Source organism: Ambystoma mexicanum, chromosome 1q (assembly GCF_040938575.1).
Source record: "Ambystoma mexicanum isolate Mex_15411 chromosome 1q, UKY_AmexF1_1, whole genome shotgun sequence".
Lineage (NCBI taxonomy): Eukaryota > Metazoa > Chordata > Amphibia > Caudata > Ambystomatidae > Ambystoma > Ambystoma mexicanum.
In genome coordinates, this window is record NC_090922.1 from 279,893,142 (window position 1) to 279,913,941 (window position 20,800).

A 20,800-nucleotide genomic window follows, 5' to 3' on the forward strand; every position below is an offset into this window, starting at 1 on the left:
GTCTTCCTGGCTGAAAGAGTTTCTAAATCAGTGGTCGAAGTGTAAAAAAAAAATAAGTAGTGGAACTATGTTCCCTTTGCCCCGCCTACTTGTATGCGCACTCCCTCAATACCCACTGTGACCCCCTCCGCCATTCAAACCCTATACCTGTCTCCTTCCTTTCCTCCAGCCCCACCTGCAACATTGTTCTTTACAACACAATGGGCCTCATTCCGAGTACAGCGCTAACCAATGGCGCTATTAACGCCTTGGTTGACGCCGTACCCGGACCGGCAGCGCCTTGGTGGATGGCGGAATCACCGCCCCATTCCAAGGTTGGCGGGGCGGTAATTCCCCATTCACCAAGGCTCTTCCCCATTCCCAAATGAGCCCCCATAGGGCTCAATGGGAATGGGGAAGATGCAAATAACGGTGACCGTTCATTACGGTCACCGTTATTGGCTTGGAGGCCCCTTTGCGCCCTCGACTTTAACACCTGCTCAAAGCAGGCGTTAAGGGCGAGGGCGCAGAGGGAACTCGGAGTATGGCGGTAAGGGATTACCACCACCGGTCTCGTTACCGGTGGCCGCTATCCCTTACCGCCATACTCGGAATGAGGCCCAATGAAAGAAAGCAGATTTAAATGATCACCATTAGTGCGTCATTGTCCCGCTCAGCATGCACCTTCATGCAGTCTCCCCTTCACCGCCCTCCGTTCCCACCTCTTGCAGAACATGGCCAGCCACAGACACAGCCCTCCCGTTGCCTGCTAACTAGTCTGAGCCTGCAGCCATTCATACGCCGATCGCGATCAAGCTGGGCGTTTTGGCTGCTTGGGAATGGGTTTTGTATCCCAAGCAGTCTATTGAAATGAGTAAGACCTTTCCAGCACCTGAGAGATAGCACACTGCAATGTTGCACTTGCTTGATATCAGCATGGCTCAGGTGCGAGTCCCCAGAATTAAAAAGAAAAAAAGTATTTCAATCAAAGTTGCAGTCCTGGAGCGGTGTTCTGGGTCGCAAAAAGGAAGGGAACGATGGTGCCGTACTCTTTAGTTCTGGCTCACTTTGACCTTTGTTCTAAATGGATTGTTGAGGGCATGCAGGAACGAATGGTGAACTGAGTGCAATTTTGAGGGCATTTCATGAGTGTTCTATGTGTGAAGATTTTACATCAAGCTGATCCAGTGGAGGGTTTCTCCGTCCCAAGAAGTTATAATGAAGGACAACTGTAAGACAAAACATGTTAATGAAGAAGACTTATTATAGCTTTATTGACCTGCAGCGAGGACAATAACGGGTGCTATGTGCCCTGAAGACCGAGTTAATGCCCCAAGCAAAGCAAGGGCCTTTATCGAGGTATGAGGGACCATAACGCCCAGTACAGCCAGAGCTGCAGGTATATATACACCGAGCTGCAGGTCTAAAAGGCGTATAGAACATCCTCAGTGTTTAATTAAAGTATAATAAATCAGACATGTTTAATTAAAGTAGAAAAACATTGAAATTGCTATAATGCTGCCGCCGTTGCCTGGTTCTGATTTTTTTATAAGGTGGTGGAAGGTGATTGGGTTGGAGGAGTATGCAATTGAGAAGAAATCAGATGTTTGTATGCCTCCTCAGTGTTCTAATTAAGCACATTGCAGGTATTATTTGTTTACACTACAAAAAATGTAAGCATTCAAGCATTGCACATTCACACAGAGTAGCAAAACATTTCCAACGTGCACCTGCACACACATAAACTTAGCATACACATAACCAATTTACATGTTAAAGTTCTTCTTCTCCATTACTCATATCCCTACAATGGTGCACCGAGGATGTCAGGTCAAGTTTGCGCGTTCCTTTATTGCGGCAATACATGCTAGAGGGCACGTTCCACATTACTAAAACATTCAGCTTCTCCTCCTCGCCAATTTGAAACGCTTTCCTTGATAACAGAAAGTGTTTCTTCCTGCTTCATATTAGTGGATGGGGCTAGGTGGCACACGTTGGTTTAGAACGTGTAATACAGAACAGAACATTACCTCTTGAAGTTAACTCATTCCGTTCTGAAATTACACGGACATCAATGCTGCCACTTCACAGCCTTCAATGGGCACCAGCAGTGGCAGCGGCGAGACCACAGGTCAGCACCTGCAATTAAAATTGTGGGCTGCGGTCAATCTGCGGGGTATACCAGTTTGTATAGCCTGCAAATTGACCAATCACAAACATCAAACACCCTCTGTGGGTGTTCTAATATTCTGTTTGCCTGGGTCCTGCATGGTCTGTGTCAGGGCCAGTCTTCATTACAGCAATGGCGAAGAGGCCCTAAAAAGAAGAAAACAAAAAGAAACGTAAGTGTGCTTTGGTTGAGGGAGTGGCAAAGAAAAAGAGACATGCTGCACGACCCAAAAGTAATCATCCATAAATTAGCTCATGTGGGGGCTGCTCTCTGAAGTAACAAATGTGTCTCATGGAAGGTGCCCTCACTGATCTGCAAGAGGTAACAGAAGTGATTCTGAGAGAAAATGGGCATTGCTAAATTCAGTAGTGTGCCAGGGTAGAACATGGCCGCCATTGCAGTGAAACGCATGGTTTCTAATACAATCTCCCCATCTGGATGGAGAATGTGGGTGGGGGGTGGTGACTTGCGCTGTCTTGTTTGACAAGCACTCCATTGATCTGGCTGTCCAATAATTCTGATGGAGGTCCTCCTGTGGCCTTTCATATATTTTTTAGTGAGCAGTGCTTTAAAAAGGCCGTTCCTACCCGGCCCTCAGTACCTGCCCTTCTTATTTGTGAGCATTTGAGTCTCTACACTTTGCAACACCTGAAAGAGAGTACTGGTACTCAACTAAGTTGCTATGAGAGCACAAAAGCTTTTATTTTCACTTTATCGCAACTTAAAGACTTAGGCTTTGATTCGTTGAATTGTTTGTGTGTAAAATGGGGATTTGCATGCCATTCTGCCCGCAAATCCCTGTTTGACAAATGGGAATTAGCAGGCAGTATGGCACGCAAATCCCTGTATAAAATGCAAATAATTCCATGAATCAGGGCCTAGGGGCCCGATTCATGCAATTTTATGCACAGTTCAAAGTGACTTTGCACTGCTGAATAGTGACTTTGCACTGCCGACACAAATTCTGATTCATGGAACTGTGCAAAGGGTATTGTTGCATCCAGATAATGAGGATGTAAAAAAGTGGGCTATATGCCCGGGGAAAACAAACAAAAAATAAAGAATGTATATATATACAAAGGTAACATTAAACTAAGGGGGCAAGTGCTTCAAACTAAAGAGGACTACATTATTAAGTGTCACTGGAGGCAGTGATTGGGGCCATGTAGGCAGGATGGTTGTGAGAAGGGAGGAGGATCGCACTTTGTCGGGTGAGTAGGGAGAAGGAGCAGAAGCGAGCGGAGGCACAGACAGGGTATGGCATAGTGAGATTTAGTGCAGAGGATGATCAGATGGTGCAAGATGGTGAGTACACTGAGATACAATCAAACATGTGCTGAGGAGCAAGACCATTGATAACTTTATAGAAAAGGAAAAGGAACTTGAAAAGAGAGTGGCTGTGCAAAGAGAGCCACCAAGAATGGTCTTGGTAGCTAGAATATGGTTGGAATCAGGGTAGGTTGTAGAGAGTGCAAGTAGCAAAGTTGAGGACCTCGTTGTTAAGTGTCATCTCAGGGTTCTAATTCCCATGCACCTCTGATGGGGCAGATGTAATTAAATTAAAAGTATCTGGACAATTTTCTTAGATCTTATTCTGATGGAATATTCTATTTGAAATTTGGAAAATGCTCATGATCATAGAAGTAGCGCAAATACAATAACAGTTTATAGAGCCAGCCTGTGGAACACTGACTTTCAATATACGAAAAGGGCACATGGGCATAAAAGGCCATTACATACATATTCTCAACAAAGGGACCTCAATAGTATATTCAAACCTGTAAGTTCCAATTGGAAAAAGATTCACTGATTGACAATTTCATACACACTTCATCAAAACATTGACTTGCAAAGATCATTAAGAGTGTAAAATGTAGGCTCTTCTGTGCAACTGATATGACAAATGGCACAAGCTACGCAACTGGACAGTGAAGGAATAGGACATCTGTTAAGTACACAAATGAAATCTTATAAAAGCAACAATTGTAGTGTCTTGTACTATGTTTTGGCTGCATACATTGAAGCCTACTCCTTTAGGTAGTGAACATCCTAAGTTATTTTGCATGCTATGCAGAGGATTACCCAGAGTGCAGAGAAGTAAAACATCAGACATCATATTATGTTGCTGTTGACATTTTACTTAAGATTTCTTGTAGGTAAACTACGTTGCATCATAATATGGTATGTTATGTTGTTATATTTTTTGTAATTAAATTGTATGTTATATTGTATAATGCATACCTTTAACAAAAACAAATCTGAATTTAAATATGTATTTTAAATATAATAGCAAAGATTGCCTATCATAAATATTATTACAAATATCAAGAAATATTCAAATTCATCCATAAAATCACTACACAGTAACAATCTATCATATAAATGGCCTCACTAAAATAGTACCACTGCCATTTTATCATGTATCCCAGTGTCGTGGGTCACATGCAAAGTTAAACAGGGTAGTTCCTAGAGGGAGGCACATTGTGTTTAATTATAATGCCAAATGTCCCATTCATTATATCTTTCATCCCTTGCATCTGATGTTCTACCAGGTGCCAGTCCCCAGAAGGTCCTCACCCCATCTCATGGCCTATGTCTCCCATTCTCTCTGATTTCACAAGCTCTTCACAGAAAGTGAATGATTATCAGCCAGTGGGCTCCTGAATGGAGCAACACATTATTTACAGAGCTCCCTTCATAGTATACAGTTCCAGCTCATTATATAAGAGTTGCAAGAGAAATTGGGCCTCATTACATGGAAGGCGGTAAGGGTTAACGGTCACTGGTAAGGGTACCGGTGACTGTTAACCCTTACCGCCTTACTACGAGGTCCCTTTGCGGGACCCGACCTTAACAGCTGGTGTAGACCAGCCGTTAAAGTTGGGACCCGCAAAGGGACCTTGGTGCTCATTACGGTACCGCAGTTTGCGGTATCATAATTAGTTCCTTCCCCATTCCCATTATGCCCTATGGGGCAAAAATGGGAATGGGGAAGGGCCATGGAGGAAGGGGGAATTACCGCCCCGCCAACCTAGGAATGGGGTGGTAATTCCCCTTTCCTCCATGGTGGTACCGGTATGGTACCGGCGGCAACCATGGTGCTAATAGCACCATGGTTTACTGCCTACCGTGTAATGAGGCCCATTGTGTTGTATTTAGGTTAAGTGGCTGAAAAGCAACATATGAGAAACTGTCTCCATAGAGAGATTGTCACAAGAGTGACCTTCTTACCACCCACTACCCCATCTAGACATATCTGTTTCCAGAGGAAGGATACTTAACATAAGTTGTAATGTTAATCATCTTGACTGTAATAACATGTCTGGGCCCAACAATTATTCTCTTTCTTGAGCTGGTATGATTGCAATATAACACCACCAAATGGGTAAAGGAAGATATCTTCTCTATGTGCTACCCCATGCAATGATGCCAATATGCCTGTAAGACGACCCCTACAACTGCAAGCAGTCTCTCATTGATTCCCCCACGTATATAATTTACATTTCCAACCAAAATACCACTCCCTAAAAATTCTGGAGCAGGGAAGGCCTCCAGACCCATGCCATTCCCCAACCTCCAATATATGCTCCTTGAAAATATTAGCATGGCGGTTCAGCCATAATATTGCCCAGAATGTGAGGGGATGTAATCTGGGTGATTCATCACAAAAGTTGATACCCAATTCCAATATGAATGGATGAATTTGTGTTTCCAAATCCAGAAAGAGTTGGGACCTAAACATTTCCCTTTGTGCGCCACCCAACTTAGTGCAAGGGACAGTTCCCCACAGATATCCGCCTTAAAATGCAGTGGAAACCACTTTGCCTGATATGCCTCAAGTTGGGTGTCTCTGGATCAAGCTGTGCATTAGAGCACAGCACCCGGCCTGCCATGTGGGCACCTTCAAGCGAACATTTATGGAATTGTTCATGCTATCCACCCAAGGTCGCATATCAAAACCTCATTCAATCAAAGAAGCCACTCCACAATCTCACAACCATATATTATTTCTCCTTCTCTGGTTTCGTACCTATACCAAACTATTTGTTTTGGCTACATCCACTTGGAAACCATTTTCCTTGTAATATTTATCAAGTAGTACCAGCCTAGTGGACAGGCCATTTTTCATTCATAAAAGCTCCAATTCTCTATTTAGGCAGACTCTAGCCCTATCTAGATGCTGCATTCATCTTTACCCTAATGAGCTTGGAGTATTCTGTCTTGGCTTGGATTAGCTTTAACCCCTTCCCCCCTCCCCCCGTACCTCTTGGAGTTCTGCTTTCATTCATTAATAATGTTATGAAGTTCACTCTGTGAGGCAAGCAGTTCTTATAAAACCATGGGTTCATTGATATTAGTATCCTTGGCTTCCCTGGTCCTCCAAGGTCAAAAAACCTGTGTGAAGGTAGCTGCCAGTCATTCACAGGTACCTGTGAAGGCTCTGCTGCTAAAATGGTTTCCACAAATGGCAAAACTCATTCATATCAGGCTGGTAGGTCTTCACGTCTCAGAAATGTCATTTTTCCAATCACCGGGGTGAGATTTGATGCATCCAGCTGTGCTTGTAAATCAATGTCCTTGCAACACGTGACATTTTCCGATCCTCTAAATGAAGCACTGAGAGTGTTATAGTCACTTGCGACCTGTGGTACTACTTCATACCCAGCACCTACTCTTAGGACTAAACATCATATCATATCATCACATCATATCATATCTTATCAGCATCGGCCACACAGTAGTAAATTATGCTCCAATACTGAGATGACATGTTACATTAGGTATATTTTGCTTGCATGCTACATGCCTACAGATGGGATGAGCACAGAATGCTACAAAACTATCTCAAAAGGAATACAATAATATCTCAAGCTAAACAGATCATGTTTCCATAGCTTTTTGAAAAACACCATCTTAGTACGTTTTCTGATTATTAAGACAAGTAGTGTCTAAATGCACTGTTGTTTTTATAGTTTTATAGTTAAGATTGGTGTAGTTTGATAGGTGTCAGACATGGAAAAGTGATGAATGCACATTTTATGTGAATATCAAACATAATAAATAGCAGGTCTTGTCTTCAGCTTCCATTGCATTAGTTTTAGCTCTTTGGGACAATTAAAGTATTAAATACGCCATATGCAGACCAATCTTGTTGTGCCACTAGAAAGACAGGCTCAACCCAAACTTTTAGGTCTCATCGGAAAGGAAGCAGACCCAGACTTGCTTTGTTGTTCCTATGTTGCATCAGCGGTGTGTAGATTGACTCCTTTGTTGGAGCGATCAGCAAACCAATCAGGGAAAGGGTTATTCTTATGCCGCCTTGTTGTATATGAGACCTGATATAAAACATTATTGCTAGGGTCAATTGTCCAGTCATGCATTCCTCGCAGGGTTGGGATAGGTTTATGATGTGGAGAAATGCATAAATGCCTCAAGGTTTATGCTTTGGCACATTCCAATGACCTTTTCTGGGGGACATCCAACCCAGTTGCAACCCCAACTTTGTGAAATTTGTAGGGGTGTACCGAATAGTAGATTTAAATATTTGGCTGAATACTGAATAGTTGGACAAGTACGGCCGGAGCTGAATACAGAGCAGAATAGTTGCCTTTTTAATATATAAAGTAATGTAGACAAGAAAAAAAACTTTGTAAATGAAAAAAACAGATTTTAATATATGTACATTGATTTTTTATTGCATTTCTCTTTGTTGTCGTCTACAGAAGACAGTTGTGTAAACCATGCAAAGAATACATTATCAGAAAATAAACCGTTCAACAACAGCATAGTTTGTATTTTTGTGCATTCATGGGTTTCACTTGCTGGTCAGGACTCAAGTAGCTAAGGTTAGCCCAAAATTATAGTATGCATGTATGGAATCAATGTGAGGGGAGACTGGGGTGTATCTACTTGTACTTTCAAATGTTCATTTCGGACCCTCCCCGTCTTTAGCCTTCTGGCTCTCGCAAGGCACTGAAACACAAGAGGAGTGATTATATCAATTAGCACCCGCTGACTGCTCAAGTGCTACTGAATACAAACCTTTGGGATGTTAAAACCATACTTTCTAACTGTGTTCCTGAGTGGGAATGAAGTATTTGAAAAATGTGTTTTCATTTATAGACAGTGTTTCCCTTTATATTTCGGGTGGGGTATGTGTGTGGTGTTTTGGGGCATGGTAAAAGATGCCAGCTAAAAATGTATATGGAATGCTAAGTACTCCATGATTCTCGGCTGATCCTATAGGGAAGGGACAGTGCTGATTTTCAGATCTTTATTTGGAATGTGCATTCTTATTTTACTTATTTTCTTCACTCGTACATGTTTCTAAATTTTAAACTTGTATCTTTGCATCATTATTACACATCCATCCCTCTTTTTTAACTCTCTGATGTTGGGAGGAATATGTCTGCTGCAACAGACTGAGACATTTGTTTTGTAAAACTCCCACTCCTTTGGCCAGCCACATTCTTTAGTAACATCTGTCACTTTTACCCAATTTAAAGTGACTCATGTTGGAAACATAGGGCAGATGGAGGGCAGGAATTGTAACCTATGTTTCGGAATTACAATCACATCTAAGCTGCAGACACATTTTCCACTGAGCCTTCTTACTTGCTTCATAACCTTATCCTGCAGGGTGAATGCAGTTTTGTGTGCAGCCACCCTACCCCCCGAGCTATTTTACTCAGTGTTTGAAAATCCCTTGCTCTCCAGAGCAGTTATATTAATCCACTTAATTATATAACCTGGATGGGAATTGGTGGATTTGAACCTGTAACCTTTGAGATTACTTGCACAGGTCATCAGCAAACCAATAAGCCCCTAAAGGAAATACCATTTTTCAATAGCGACTTGTAAACGTGTGTTCCAACTCACTGGGTTTCGACTGCAAAATACAGGTAGTCCAGAGACATCTCATTGCACATTAAAAATATTGAAAGTTTTGCTTCAGCTCTCCCCCGGCACATCACCAGATTAAAGTCTGTATGTCCAGCACATAAAGGGTTGAGACTTTGCACTTTCGCACCCCTGATATGCCTGCATTCAATCGAATAAAGGGACAGCAGCATTTGTTTAATGATCCTTTTAACATAGGCACTATGTATCTATTTCACAGATAACATTTTAGATAATTCAGTAGATTTGCTGTGACACCACTCTTAAGAATGTTCACCTTTTCAGACACAAAAACCTTTGTTCTCCGCACTAAAACCCCAACAAAACATGGTTCCAACATGTATGTGTATGATATAACAGAGCCCTAACCACTTCAGGGACGAATTCAAAACTAGTTAGTCCTTATTTTTAATGTGATCTGCCCTTTGTTTACAGTGTCATAGTTATTTCTTGAAACATTCGACACAGTGTTTTGGCCATCTCTGGGGTGTAAATTGTTACTTCTATCAATTGTTGCCTTCATCTTCATCAGGAAGTAACCAATTTTCAATTGCACCAAATGTGTTTCTGTGCCTGATAAATAAAGAAGACATCTTTATATGTACATATTGAAAATGAGGGGGGATGACATCTAATTAAATGCATATGTCTTATTACATCCAGAGTTATTTAATTTGTAAAAAATATGTACTACTTTGCTACCTACCTATCAGGTAATAGCAGAGCCACTGCGAGGGTTGTTGTCCAGCTCCTTCTGTACGGAATTGTGCCAAGTCTGCCAAAATGTGTCAATGAATATAGAGCATAGCATAGATCTAATTTTGTTGCAATAGGTATCTTGTGTCCCGTAATGTAAGGGACTTCTAACCTGTATGTTCGGGGATAGAATTTCTGGGCGAACCTCTGTATTCTCCACAACAACCCACGTAGAACCAGGACTGCTCTTGCAGTGAGGTGGACATACTCCTACCAAGTCAGTTGGTTCTGTGTTAGGAAACATTCCAATATTAGGGGGGCCAATTTTGATATCAAACCCATTCTAGCTACATTTATATCACCAGTACCTAGTCGCCGCAGCTGCCATTAATGCTGTATGCAATTCACACCATAACATCCAGCAGGTGCCCCACCATGTGGACAATATCATATTTGCCCATCCGTCTCTTAGAGGTTATAACACACAGGTCCAACTGTATGCCTGGACATGGGATTACTGATGCATGCCATAACTAGTAGCAGCAAGCCCTGCCGTCCATAGGGGGTACAGAGCCATTTAGTGCTAGTATCAGCAACAATGCCCCTGCCCCATATTGTATATATTAAGGTGTAGTTTTATTATTATGTGCCGCATTGAATCCATAGGCAGCATTTTTTATTCTGCATGAATCATGCGCTAGCATACCCCACAATTCCATTTATGTCCGTGCACTTCCATCACCGAATAACTATGGCATGCTAAAAATGCAATAAGGTAGTGGCTGCTATTGCCGTTTCTCACATGAATTACACTACTCACACCTCGGGACCAAGTACTTCCCTCCTCCCAGATCACATGAAGAATAAATATATGTTTGTGACCTAAGAACTATGAATTTATAGAGGGTACATTAAGAAATTTAAAATGGATGACATTTTGGCATTGATCAACTCTTTTTGTTTATGCTGATCATAGTCGGGAAGATTAATGCCTACCAGGTACCCTGAGTATTTACATTTTTTTACTATGACATGCTTGAATGTTTCCAGGCACTTTCAAAGCAGTACTTAATGTATTTTGCAGGGGAAACTATTTGGCTTCCAGTGAAAATTAATTAAGTATTTAGCCCAAGCCGAATATCTCATTTTCAGCTGGAATTCAGCAGAATACTTACTGAAAAAGAAATTTTGGTACATCCCTAGAAATTAGTAATATTTTTAACAAATGGGCTGCACTGCTACATTGTAGTCATTAATTTATTTTGGGGGGCTGTAAAGCACACAATATGCTAGGACAGCATCCGATTATTCTTCAATACGGTTCTATAAATAAAGCAAATAAAAAGAGTTTAGAAACATATAAAATGTCTGATTATTTGGGAAGGATTGAGATGATGATTACAAGGTTTGATAACAGATCTAACATGTGGCTTCCCCTGGAAATCATGCAAATTACAGCAGTTATTATGTGTTATTAGAAAGAATCTAGATCTTCATTAAATAATGCATACTCAGAATGGATTTACAATGGAACATGCTATGTTGTAGGCTGCAATGAAAGGAAAGGGAATGTAAGGGTCCATGTGCATGTTTGTTGGCATATGGATGAGGAATATAATAAATAGTGCAATTTGAATTTTAGTGTTCAATAAGAAAATAATACACAGGAAGTTATTACAAATTATACAATATGTCCAGTACATTTATGAACAGAACACAAATTCGTTCAGATTGTCATTATATGTAAAACGGATGTAAATAGCATATTTCGGTTACATGGGACATACTATATATTATGTAGTTTAGACAAGTGGCAGCTTTCTTGAAAGCACAGATAACCAGACCTCATTACATTCACTTTGATCAAGGCATTAACCATTTTAATGGAACACCTGTGTTTATTTGAAGACAAGGCCATGTTTCCAAATTACAAAACAAATGCATGGCATGCAAGCTTTATATTATGCATGTGCGTCTATTTTTACTCTGATAAGAAGGTCAACAAGTTCAGTGTCTGATGGATCACAAACAGCATTCTTTGGAACATATGCCTGGAAGGGATCATAACCTGACCTTGGCAGATCAATAAAAAATCAGTAAGAATGTATTTGCTGCATTAAAGGGCCTATTCAAATAATCCCTCTGTTCCATCTAATGACATCATAGCAGACTGTTCTGTCAATACAAGAAGTGAGCCACACATGTATTTCATAAAAAAAGGCATTTAAAGTGATTAGGGAAAATACATGGTATTTGTAATTTTATAATCTTTTGTCTGGGTAAATGAAACAGATACATATTTAGTTTAAAGGGTGAAACTTGGATCACACAAACGTACACATAATGTATTATTATGCATGATTTATTAATGCATTCACATGTTTTAATAACTGTGTAATGCATGCAGTGACAACAACATAAAAGATGCCTCAGAATTCAGATTTAATTATATGTGATATTACTCATCCATTCATGTAATTATATTAAAAACAAATATTTAATTCCAATGTGCTTATCATTACTGAGGGGAGGGCTAACTCGGAGCTGGCACGTTCCCTCATATCATGACACAGAGAATTGAATGGGCCACTGATTCCAAGGAGGAGGTCCTTGCAGGGAGAGGTTAAGTGAAGGAAACACATTACAGGATATGCCCATTCCAAAAAATATTCATTAATGGACACTGAACAGCAGAGATTTCTGGGTATCTAAGAGAGTGTTGGGAAAGCAGAAGAGCAAGAGAGCCTTTACAACACAGGAGGAACACATCGGGACTCCAACTGGAAGTAGAAGATCGGAATTGTCCTTGAGTAGGTCATTTCTAGATAGGATTACAGGCATCTGAGCCAGAACCAGATATCTGAGATGGAATTGTAAGCATCTTGACAGACTAAAACAAAGAGCGTATCTGTAGGTGTTGTCTGACTTACCTGTTTTGGGCCTTTGAAACACAAGCAAAAAGTGAGCACAATGATCCCAGAGTATTTAGACTTTGTACCATAAATGTATTTAATCCTACCAATGAAATGTATATTGGGGATCCCTTTCTATAAGCTATATCACTTAACAGAAAAATAAAAAACAAGGCACATTTTTTAATGATTAATCATGATACTTTAGGTCATTTCATCATAAAAAGTATTTTCTCTTACAGTTTGGGATATCTGGCAGACTTAAACATTAAGAATTGAAATGTGGAATGACAAACCTTTGTGATGGGTCACTGTCAATAAAGTCATTGAAATGTATTCTTTAATGAAGACACTGAACTTGGGTATTGGGAGGGTAAATTTGTTTTCTTGAGAATATTGAGAGAAATATTGTAACACCCCAAAGAATCAGCAAACCATTTGTTAAGCGTGAATATTTTTCTCTGATGACAATTGTTGTCAATGGTTTTAGAGACCAATTAGTGGACTTTTTTGCTCAAATTCTATTTGGAGCTTAGTTTTTACCTTTTTTAAGCAATCAATGTCAATTAGTGCATCTGCATTGCGTAAAATCAATTCACAAAGCGATTACTTTGATTAACTCTCTGTTTACTCTTGGAGAGGGAAATTCGAGTAACAAAAGACTTTACTTTGAATAACTCTCTGCCATAAATCAGGATTACTCAGCGGAAAAAAGTTCTGATCTGTTCCAAGTATCTCTGACCTATTCTTGCCTTACTCCTTGACAAATGGTATTTGGTTCACAAACAAGTAACCAGGTGTAACTCTGATTTGCACCTAACTTAGAGCTGCCCATAGAAGATTAGGTCGCAATGTGCCAGAGTTACTATTAATACAATTTTTGTGAATTACCCCTTATTAGGATTACTCTTGATAATTTCATTATGATTCTCCTCTACTAATATTAAACACTTTTCACAATGAAGAGAGGAAGAATGTATAGTAAATATTTAGACTATGGCATTGTTATATTTGTACAAGTACACAAACCTCTATAATGTTCCAAAACATACTGAATAACTTGTTTTATTTTACAGCACCTGTGGAGACTACCTAAAAATGCTGGATTGTTAAGAAAAAAGAGATCAATTTTGGTTCCACCGGTTTCAATCCCAGAAAACCAGAGACCACCCTTCCCGAAGATACAGCCAGGCAGGGTAAGTCATTGAAGGTGTTTGATAATCAAAATAGAAAATAGTTGTCAAACAGATATAAAAAAACAAACTTAGAATGTTACATTTCATTGTATACCACTTACTTGCACAATTACCATTCAATAATAGTGGACAGTAGTTGACAGTGGAATGTAATGGTTACAGCCAAAGAAACTGAATTGTGTTATTTCTTGTTTTTAAACACGGTAGCACATGAGTGGCTGGCTGTCATGTCCCTTGAATAGGAAAGTAGCAACCATCTCCTGATAATCAGATGTTCCCGTGAATACATTAATAGTCCAAATATAAAATATAGAATTGCTCGAGCTCATGGAGGAGACTTGCACTATGCCCTTGGGAGTGACAATGTGAAACAGAGTTAACGATTTATAATTTACTTGCTATCCTAGGGATGTAATATTAATGAATTGACACTTGCCACTCATCCCATATTCAGATTCATTATGACTTTATGAAACACTAAGCATATGTTTTCACAACTGTAATAGTAATTTTCTCAGAAAAGGTTTGGAACCACGTAATGTAAAATGACTCCTTATTTGCTCTAGCCACACTTGAATGTGTGCTGCTGCTGTTATTATTAGTATTACTATTATTAGTAGTAGTATATTACTATTATTGAAATTATTAATAATATTTATACTAATGTATTTGTATATCGCTTTTATCCAAATCACTTTACATAGTACATTTTTACATACATTATTAATAGTAGTAACGGCAGGAGACGGAGTATTAGTAAACGTGCTAGAGCCAGTAAAGGTAGCAGTAGCAGTAGTAGTGATGTTACTATTACTGTGTTTTTAGATGTTTGCATATTGACACATTCTTGCCTTTCAGCGATTTGACAATACGTTAAGCTACAGTAGAGAATGAAACAAATCATAGATGTAAAATGAAGCATGCTCAACCAACCCCAGCAAACACTGTGTGTGTCTTCCATCATGAGGATAAGTAGGCAGCACACACATGACATGCTTCACAGTATAGTAAAGGCCAGACGATTGATTCTATCATTTCAGACACAATGTTGGTAAGATGTGGATTATTAAAGAAAGTCCCCAAGCAGACAAGGGGGGTGCTCTTATGATTCTGTAACAATTACTCAACATGTTCCAGTGTTTACTAGAGGGGAAAGTCACTAGATCTGATGACATATATCATCAGTTTCTGTTCATGGTTCACAGTACACACATCCATCGCTTTCTGTTTTCAGGTCACCCTTCACATATTACATAAAACCCCAGGCCACCAATGGAAATAGGCTAAGCGTTAATACCGTGGTAGACCCTTGGGCTAATGATATTCCAACCTGTTATCTTCTGTGTAAGAAATGCTGTATTATAATACAAGCGAAACGTGGAATCCACTATTTCAAAGGTGTAGCTTATTGCATTACATTTTTTTAATGTGTACATTTTATTCTAGGTATGCATATAAGTGTATAGAGTAAAACATCTGCTTTGTAGGTATTACATCAGGTGTTGATGAGTCTGGCCAGGTGTGGTGGCCAAAATATGGTCATACGTGTGTGATGTGAGAAAACACCTATAGGCCTATGCCAAGTCAGGGACATCAATTGGGGGTCACCAAGGATGGCAGCTGCGACCCTTGCGGTCCTCGGACACAATCCCTGCAATATTCTTTGTGACCTCAAAATTTAAAAAAATGCACTTTTTTTTTATTTAAGAAAAGACCATAAGCTCCTGGCCTGGCGGACAGAAACATGCTGAGGTTGTGCACTTTACCTGCCACCCTGCTTCACCTATGTTTGTCCTGGCAAATTATGAAGCTCCTCTCAAACTCCAGCACTGCCGCGTCCTTATTCGTACCGCCACAGAGGGCCGAGAATGTCTACTAAAACTGAGCATGTCCATTGGCTGCCAGGGATGAGATGCCTTACTGGGGAAAGTAATTCATTGGGGAAAGGCATGGCGAATACAACTGTTGTGTCGTGTCTCTCCCGGTTGTTTCCTAGAACTGAGGGAGATCAGGGGAGGGGGCAGCATCCAGGCGGAGGGCAGGCACACAGAACCAAGTTTGGCCAGCAGTGGGCATAGGTTTGAGCAGCGCTGTCCCTCAGGTAGGATGCCGCGCTTGGGTGTGTCCTCTTTGCTCATCGGACAATAGGTCGTAGTTTGTGTAGTGCACACATGGATATGGGACAAATTAAATTGTACAATGCCCATTATTAAAAATGCATGCTTGAGTGTTTGCATTACGGCTTGGCCGGAGCAGAGTGCAGCATTATTGGGTCAGCCTGAAGTTAGCCTTCTCCCGCCACTGTCGCTAATGTAGCTGTCTGCAAAAGGAGACAATATCAAGCGTCAAGGGGTTGTCATATCATGTCAGCTGTTAGAGGTTTCATCTAGGAAATCTTTTCAGGCTGCAGAAATGATGGTGGTCGTGGTGGAGGGGGGGAGGTGATCTTCTGTTCAGCACTGATTGTAGCAAGTGAAAGTGATGGTTCAGCACAAATGGAAACAGCTGAACAGTGTGAGCGATGGCCAGTGTGGGCGTCTGCTCTGGGCAAAATAGTTTACATGGTTTGAGACACAAGACATCTGTACTGATTGGCAGTGGGCATTCTGCGACATAAAGTCCCATATTGAGCAGGCCAATGAGCACTATTGACTATGATCCAGGATGGAGGGGTGGTCTGGGCATCTGTATGGGGGCAGCAGAGTGCTTTTGTGGATGTCTGCTTGCATTAATCATGGTGCATGCCAGGAATTTTTGTTGGCGATATTGAGTCTGACTAGGGGGAGGGGGGATAATGCAATTGTACATTTTAGGACTAGCATATTTCTATAAGTATGTATATATTTGTGTGAGTACTTTACTATGGTTTGTGTACTTTTCAAGTTCACTTTATTAAACAGAGTATTGTTGAAAGCCACAGGTGGGGGTGAGAAGGGAGAGGATGAGCATGCAAATGTTATCAAAGCACACGACTCCTGTTTGGAATTTGTTTTCCTTTGAATAGTTAATTATACATTGCTGGATGTAAAAGGTGGGCACCTTGTATACTTTGACAGCATAGTTATTGGAAATTCTCCTCTCTCTGGTTATTTTTCCAGTGTTGATTACTTTTTTTTGAATGGCAAATACTCATTTGTCTTGTGCACTTTATTCTAAGGGAAAGATCATTTGAACTGAATTTTTATATTTCACATTAAGATATGTTCCCTTAAGTGCATATATCAATGGGTGGCAACTTTTGATTTTTGCCAGGGATGCAAGGGAGCTGTACCCATCCCCACGTCGAACAACACATTTTACAGCACATTTTACAGATGCAATAGAGAAAAGCCATATGATTTAAACTCTGAGCTATCCAATTGTGACACAATATGCTGTAGCATCAATTGTGCAATTACTATTGCCTTATGAGGCTAAAGTAACATATGCATGGCAGTGTCATTGGCTTATGTTGGTTCTACTGTGTCTAGCCCTGTCATAACAATACTCTCTCCATGGCATATTAAGGCAGCTCCATTCTTACAATGTGGTTGATATCTAAAGAAGTCTTGTATCTGCTTTAGTACCAATTTGGTATTTCCTGAAATGTGAGGTTGTGTGTGTTTTTATGCCCGTCCGTCACTTTAGGTGCTAACAATGGGTTGGGATGCCGTGTGATGCAATTGACGTCACAAGTCATATGACATCATGTCATCGGTGTGTGATGTTACTTTTGCTACCCCAGGCATTTTGGTGAAATGACGTCCCTGTGTCGAGTATTATTTGCAACAAGATTTTCAGAAGAACCTGAGTCAGATATGGCATGCAGCTGAATAATGTGTTGCCGTAATCCTTTTGGGAAAGTACCAGGCCAGATTGGGGGTTCTGGAGCTGCACTCAGGATGGTGAGTTTGGATTCTGCTGGTGCAAAGATGTCTGTTGTTTTGGTTTTGGTGATATGGCTCTGTAAAGGGAGATTATTGTAAATGAGGGCACACAGGGATCTTGAGCTTTTACAGAGTTGAGGTGTGAATCGTTCAGGCTTGTTGCCAGTCGGCTAGTATTTGAGTTGGCATATAGAGCTGTTGTTTTTTTTTTTTTCATGCAGACACAATTGGTATTGAAATAGGCAGTATCCAAGCTGCTTTTAATTGGGCGAGGCAGTCGTGGAGTTATCTGGTATTGTGTATTGTTTAGATTTTGATATAGAGGTGAGTATCATCAGAGCATTCATCATTTTTGGCGAATATTACTCCCAGCTGCTCCATAAGGAGGTTCAGAAAACCGGGGAGATAATTGGCACTTGTGGAATTCTATCAGTAACTGGGAGCTGCTTGCATCAGAAAGTGGTCATTTGGAGAGTTAAGATGTGGACCATATTAATGTACTGTTGTCAAAACGTGTGCAATGTACCAGTGTGTGTTTATCAGGGCCTACAATCGACCCTATCCTATGTTGACAAAAAGTTAAACAAATAAAAAAAATAAACAGGAGGGAAATGTCACTATGGTTGCTGTATCCATTATGCATCAGTCAGAAACTAGATTAGCAGTCACATATGGGGCACTTTTTGTTGATTCTATCTTTTAATACTATACATACCAACAACTGTTCATTTACCCTTCCAGGAAAAAGCAGGTGTGCTATGGGCCAAACATTTATTGCATGCAGCTTCGCATTTTGCTTTCAAAAATTGCTCTATTCTGTTTTGTCTATCAGGAAAGCTAGCTTGGTGAGTTTTCTATGTTGAGAAGCGCATTGAGTAGCACTCTAGCACAGGTGTTCATGATGTAGATTGGAAGTATTAATGAATTACTAAGCTTAAAGGTGTTTGAGGATCTCAGTGAGGTTTGCATCTTTCGGCGGTTTGAAGATGGACCCCTACAAATGTGTTGCATTGTGGGATGGGTGGGATAATATTGGCAAGTTTGATGCTTTCATTTTGTAGTCTGATACAGGGGATTGTTTTGGTAAATAATGTCTTTGTGGCATTGCACGTGTCTGAGTGTTGGGGAATCATGAGGTTTGCACAATGATTGACAGCATTGAATAGTTGTTTGACTGTATTTATGAACTCAGCAATGTTTATCTTGCAGTAGCAGACTTTGACTCTGAATATAAGTTTGTTTTGGGTGGTTAAAAGGGTGGTTAAAATAGTTTTTAATGTTATGGGATCATCTTAGTATTTGGTTCTGCATGCTGTATTGCTTTGATTGTTTGTATCATGGTAGTTTGATTGTTCCCTGTTGGTCCTTTGGTGGAACATAAACACCAATAAAGGGCTCAGTGTTTGGCTGGCTTAAAGACCCAGGAGGATGTTGCCATTGGTTAAGACCAACCTGAACTAGTGACATACCTAAGGACATGCTGGCTGCATCCACGGGGAGGCCAATTATGTTTGGCATGTTTGGCTTGACCCTGTGGCTTGACCCTGTGTGGATGCTATGTGCAGAATGCCAACTAGTTCATCCAATATAAAGGTATTCAGGGAATGGAATGTGTGTGTTGGTGTGATAGTGAAGATCTCCAAAGACATCATGAACTCTGCCTTAACGATGACATGACCGAGCTCCTACTTCTAGGTTCCAACCAACGCCTTAACAAACTAGATCAGACCTACAATTCATTCACCATCGACGGCTTGTAGACCCTTCCTTAACTCGACCAATTGCATCACCCTCGCCAGAACTCTCGTCATGGCCAAAATTGACTACTGCAGTGCCCTTTACCTAGGGACTAGTCAGTCTAACCTCAATAAACTGCAAACTGTCGAAAACAATGCCTTAAGGGCAGCCTTAAACATCCCGAGACGTTCCCATATCTCCTCTGTCAGATCGGACCTACGTTGGCTCCCGGTAAAACAAAGAATTGCCCTGAAAACGCTAGCATTGACTCACAAATGTCTTAACAACAAAGCCCCACCTTAACTGTCTGCCCGCCTCACACTACACACATCATCACGTCCAATTAGAGCAGCCCAAATTCACAGCCTCACGTTGCCTAGATTTAAACTCCAAAAAGCGGGTGGGGTGAGCTTCCCTGTTCTAGCCTCCAAACTTTGGAACAAGCTCCCCACTCCTATCAGAACTGAACCATTGTTCCAAGCCTTCAAGAAAAACGCTAAAACTTGGCTGTTCTCCCATGATTTATGAGACCCTCACTCTATCTAGTACTCGTGTGTGTTTTAGGCCATGCTTTACACCTCACTGTACTTACACTACAACCTGCCATGGCACTCTTTTCTGTACATCTCGGTATATCACTGTATATTGTGTGTAATTTCTTTGTAATTAACTAATTCTGTAACTAATTGTACTTAATGTAATGTAATTACTTGCTGTAACATGTCTTCAAGAGTATGCACCCGGTTGCCCATGGGCCTGGTTCTTTGCGCTTTATAAATAAATAAAATACAAAATACAAAAACAAATACAAAATAGACCTACAATTCATCACAGAAACATGGCTTTCTCACAACCAACTTGCAAGAAAATGAAAGGAAGCGAGGTACTGGTTCATAGAGGCTCCTTCAGAGACTGCAAGATCTGCAAGAGAATTAAGACATCCCTGCTAAATATTTACTCTGAGCTAATATGGATGCATGAAGCCTCAAACAATTAGTTATGGGTCCCACTCACATAGCTGGTAGTACTTTGGATGGCATTTGCTGCAACATTAATATGATCTCTGTCTGCTCTCCAGTTCATCTTCCCTGGGGAGTAGAGCTATCAGTTCCTTCCACAATATTCACAGAATCACCACCCATTGGAGAACCGTCCAAAGGGCCTGCAACAATTACCAGACCTTGGAAAGAAATATAAATCAACACTGTAATGGAAAGACTAGAGGCAAGCGAGTCTACCATTCCAAATGATGATCTAACAACCACTCTAGATGTGGAACTACACAACATTTATAACTGTATTATCTCTTTATTGGTCAGTATCACCCTTAGGAAACCTTTCAAA

The 20,800-nt window shown here is 40.6% G+C and overlaps 1 protein-coding gene across 1 annotated transcript in view; it reads left to right on the forward strand.

Moving 5' to 3' along the window:
* CDH13 (cadherin 13) overlaps positions 1-20,800 on the forward strand; it is a 2,842,668-nt gene that overhangs the window by 914,126 nt on the left and 1,907,742 nt on the right. Inside the window, exon 4 of the mRNA XM_069638658.1 lies at positions 13,734-13,853. Within this exon, the coding sequence (XP_069494759.1) occupies positions 13,734-13,853 (120 nt within the window). The remainder of the gene's footprint in view (positions 1-13,733; positions 13,854-20,800) is intronic.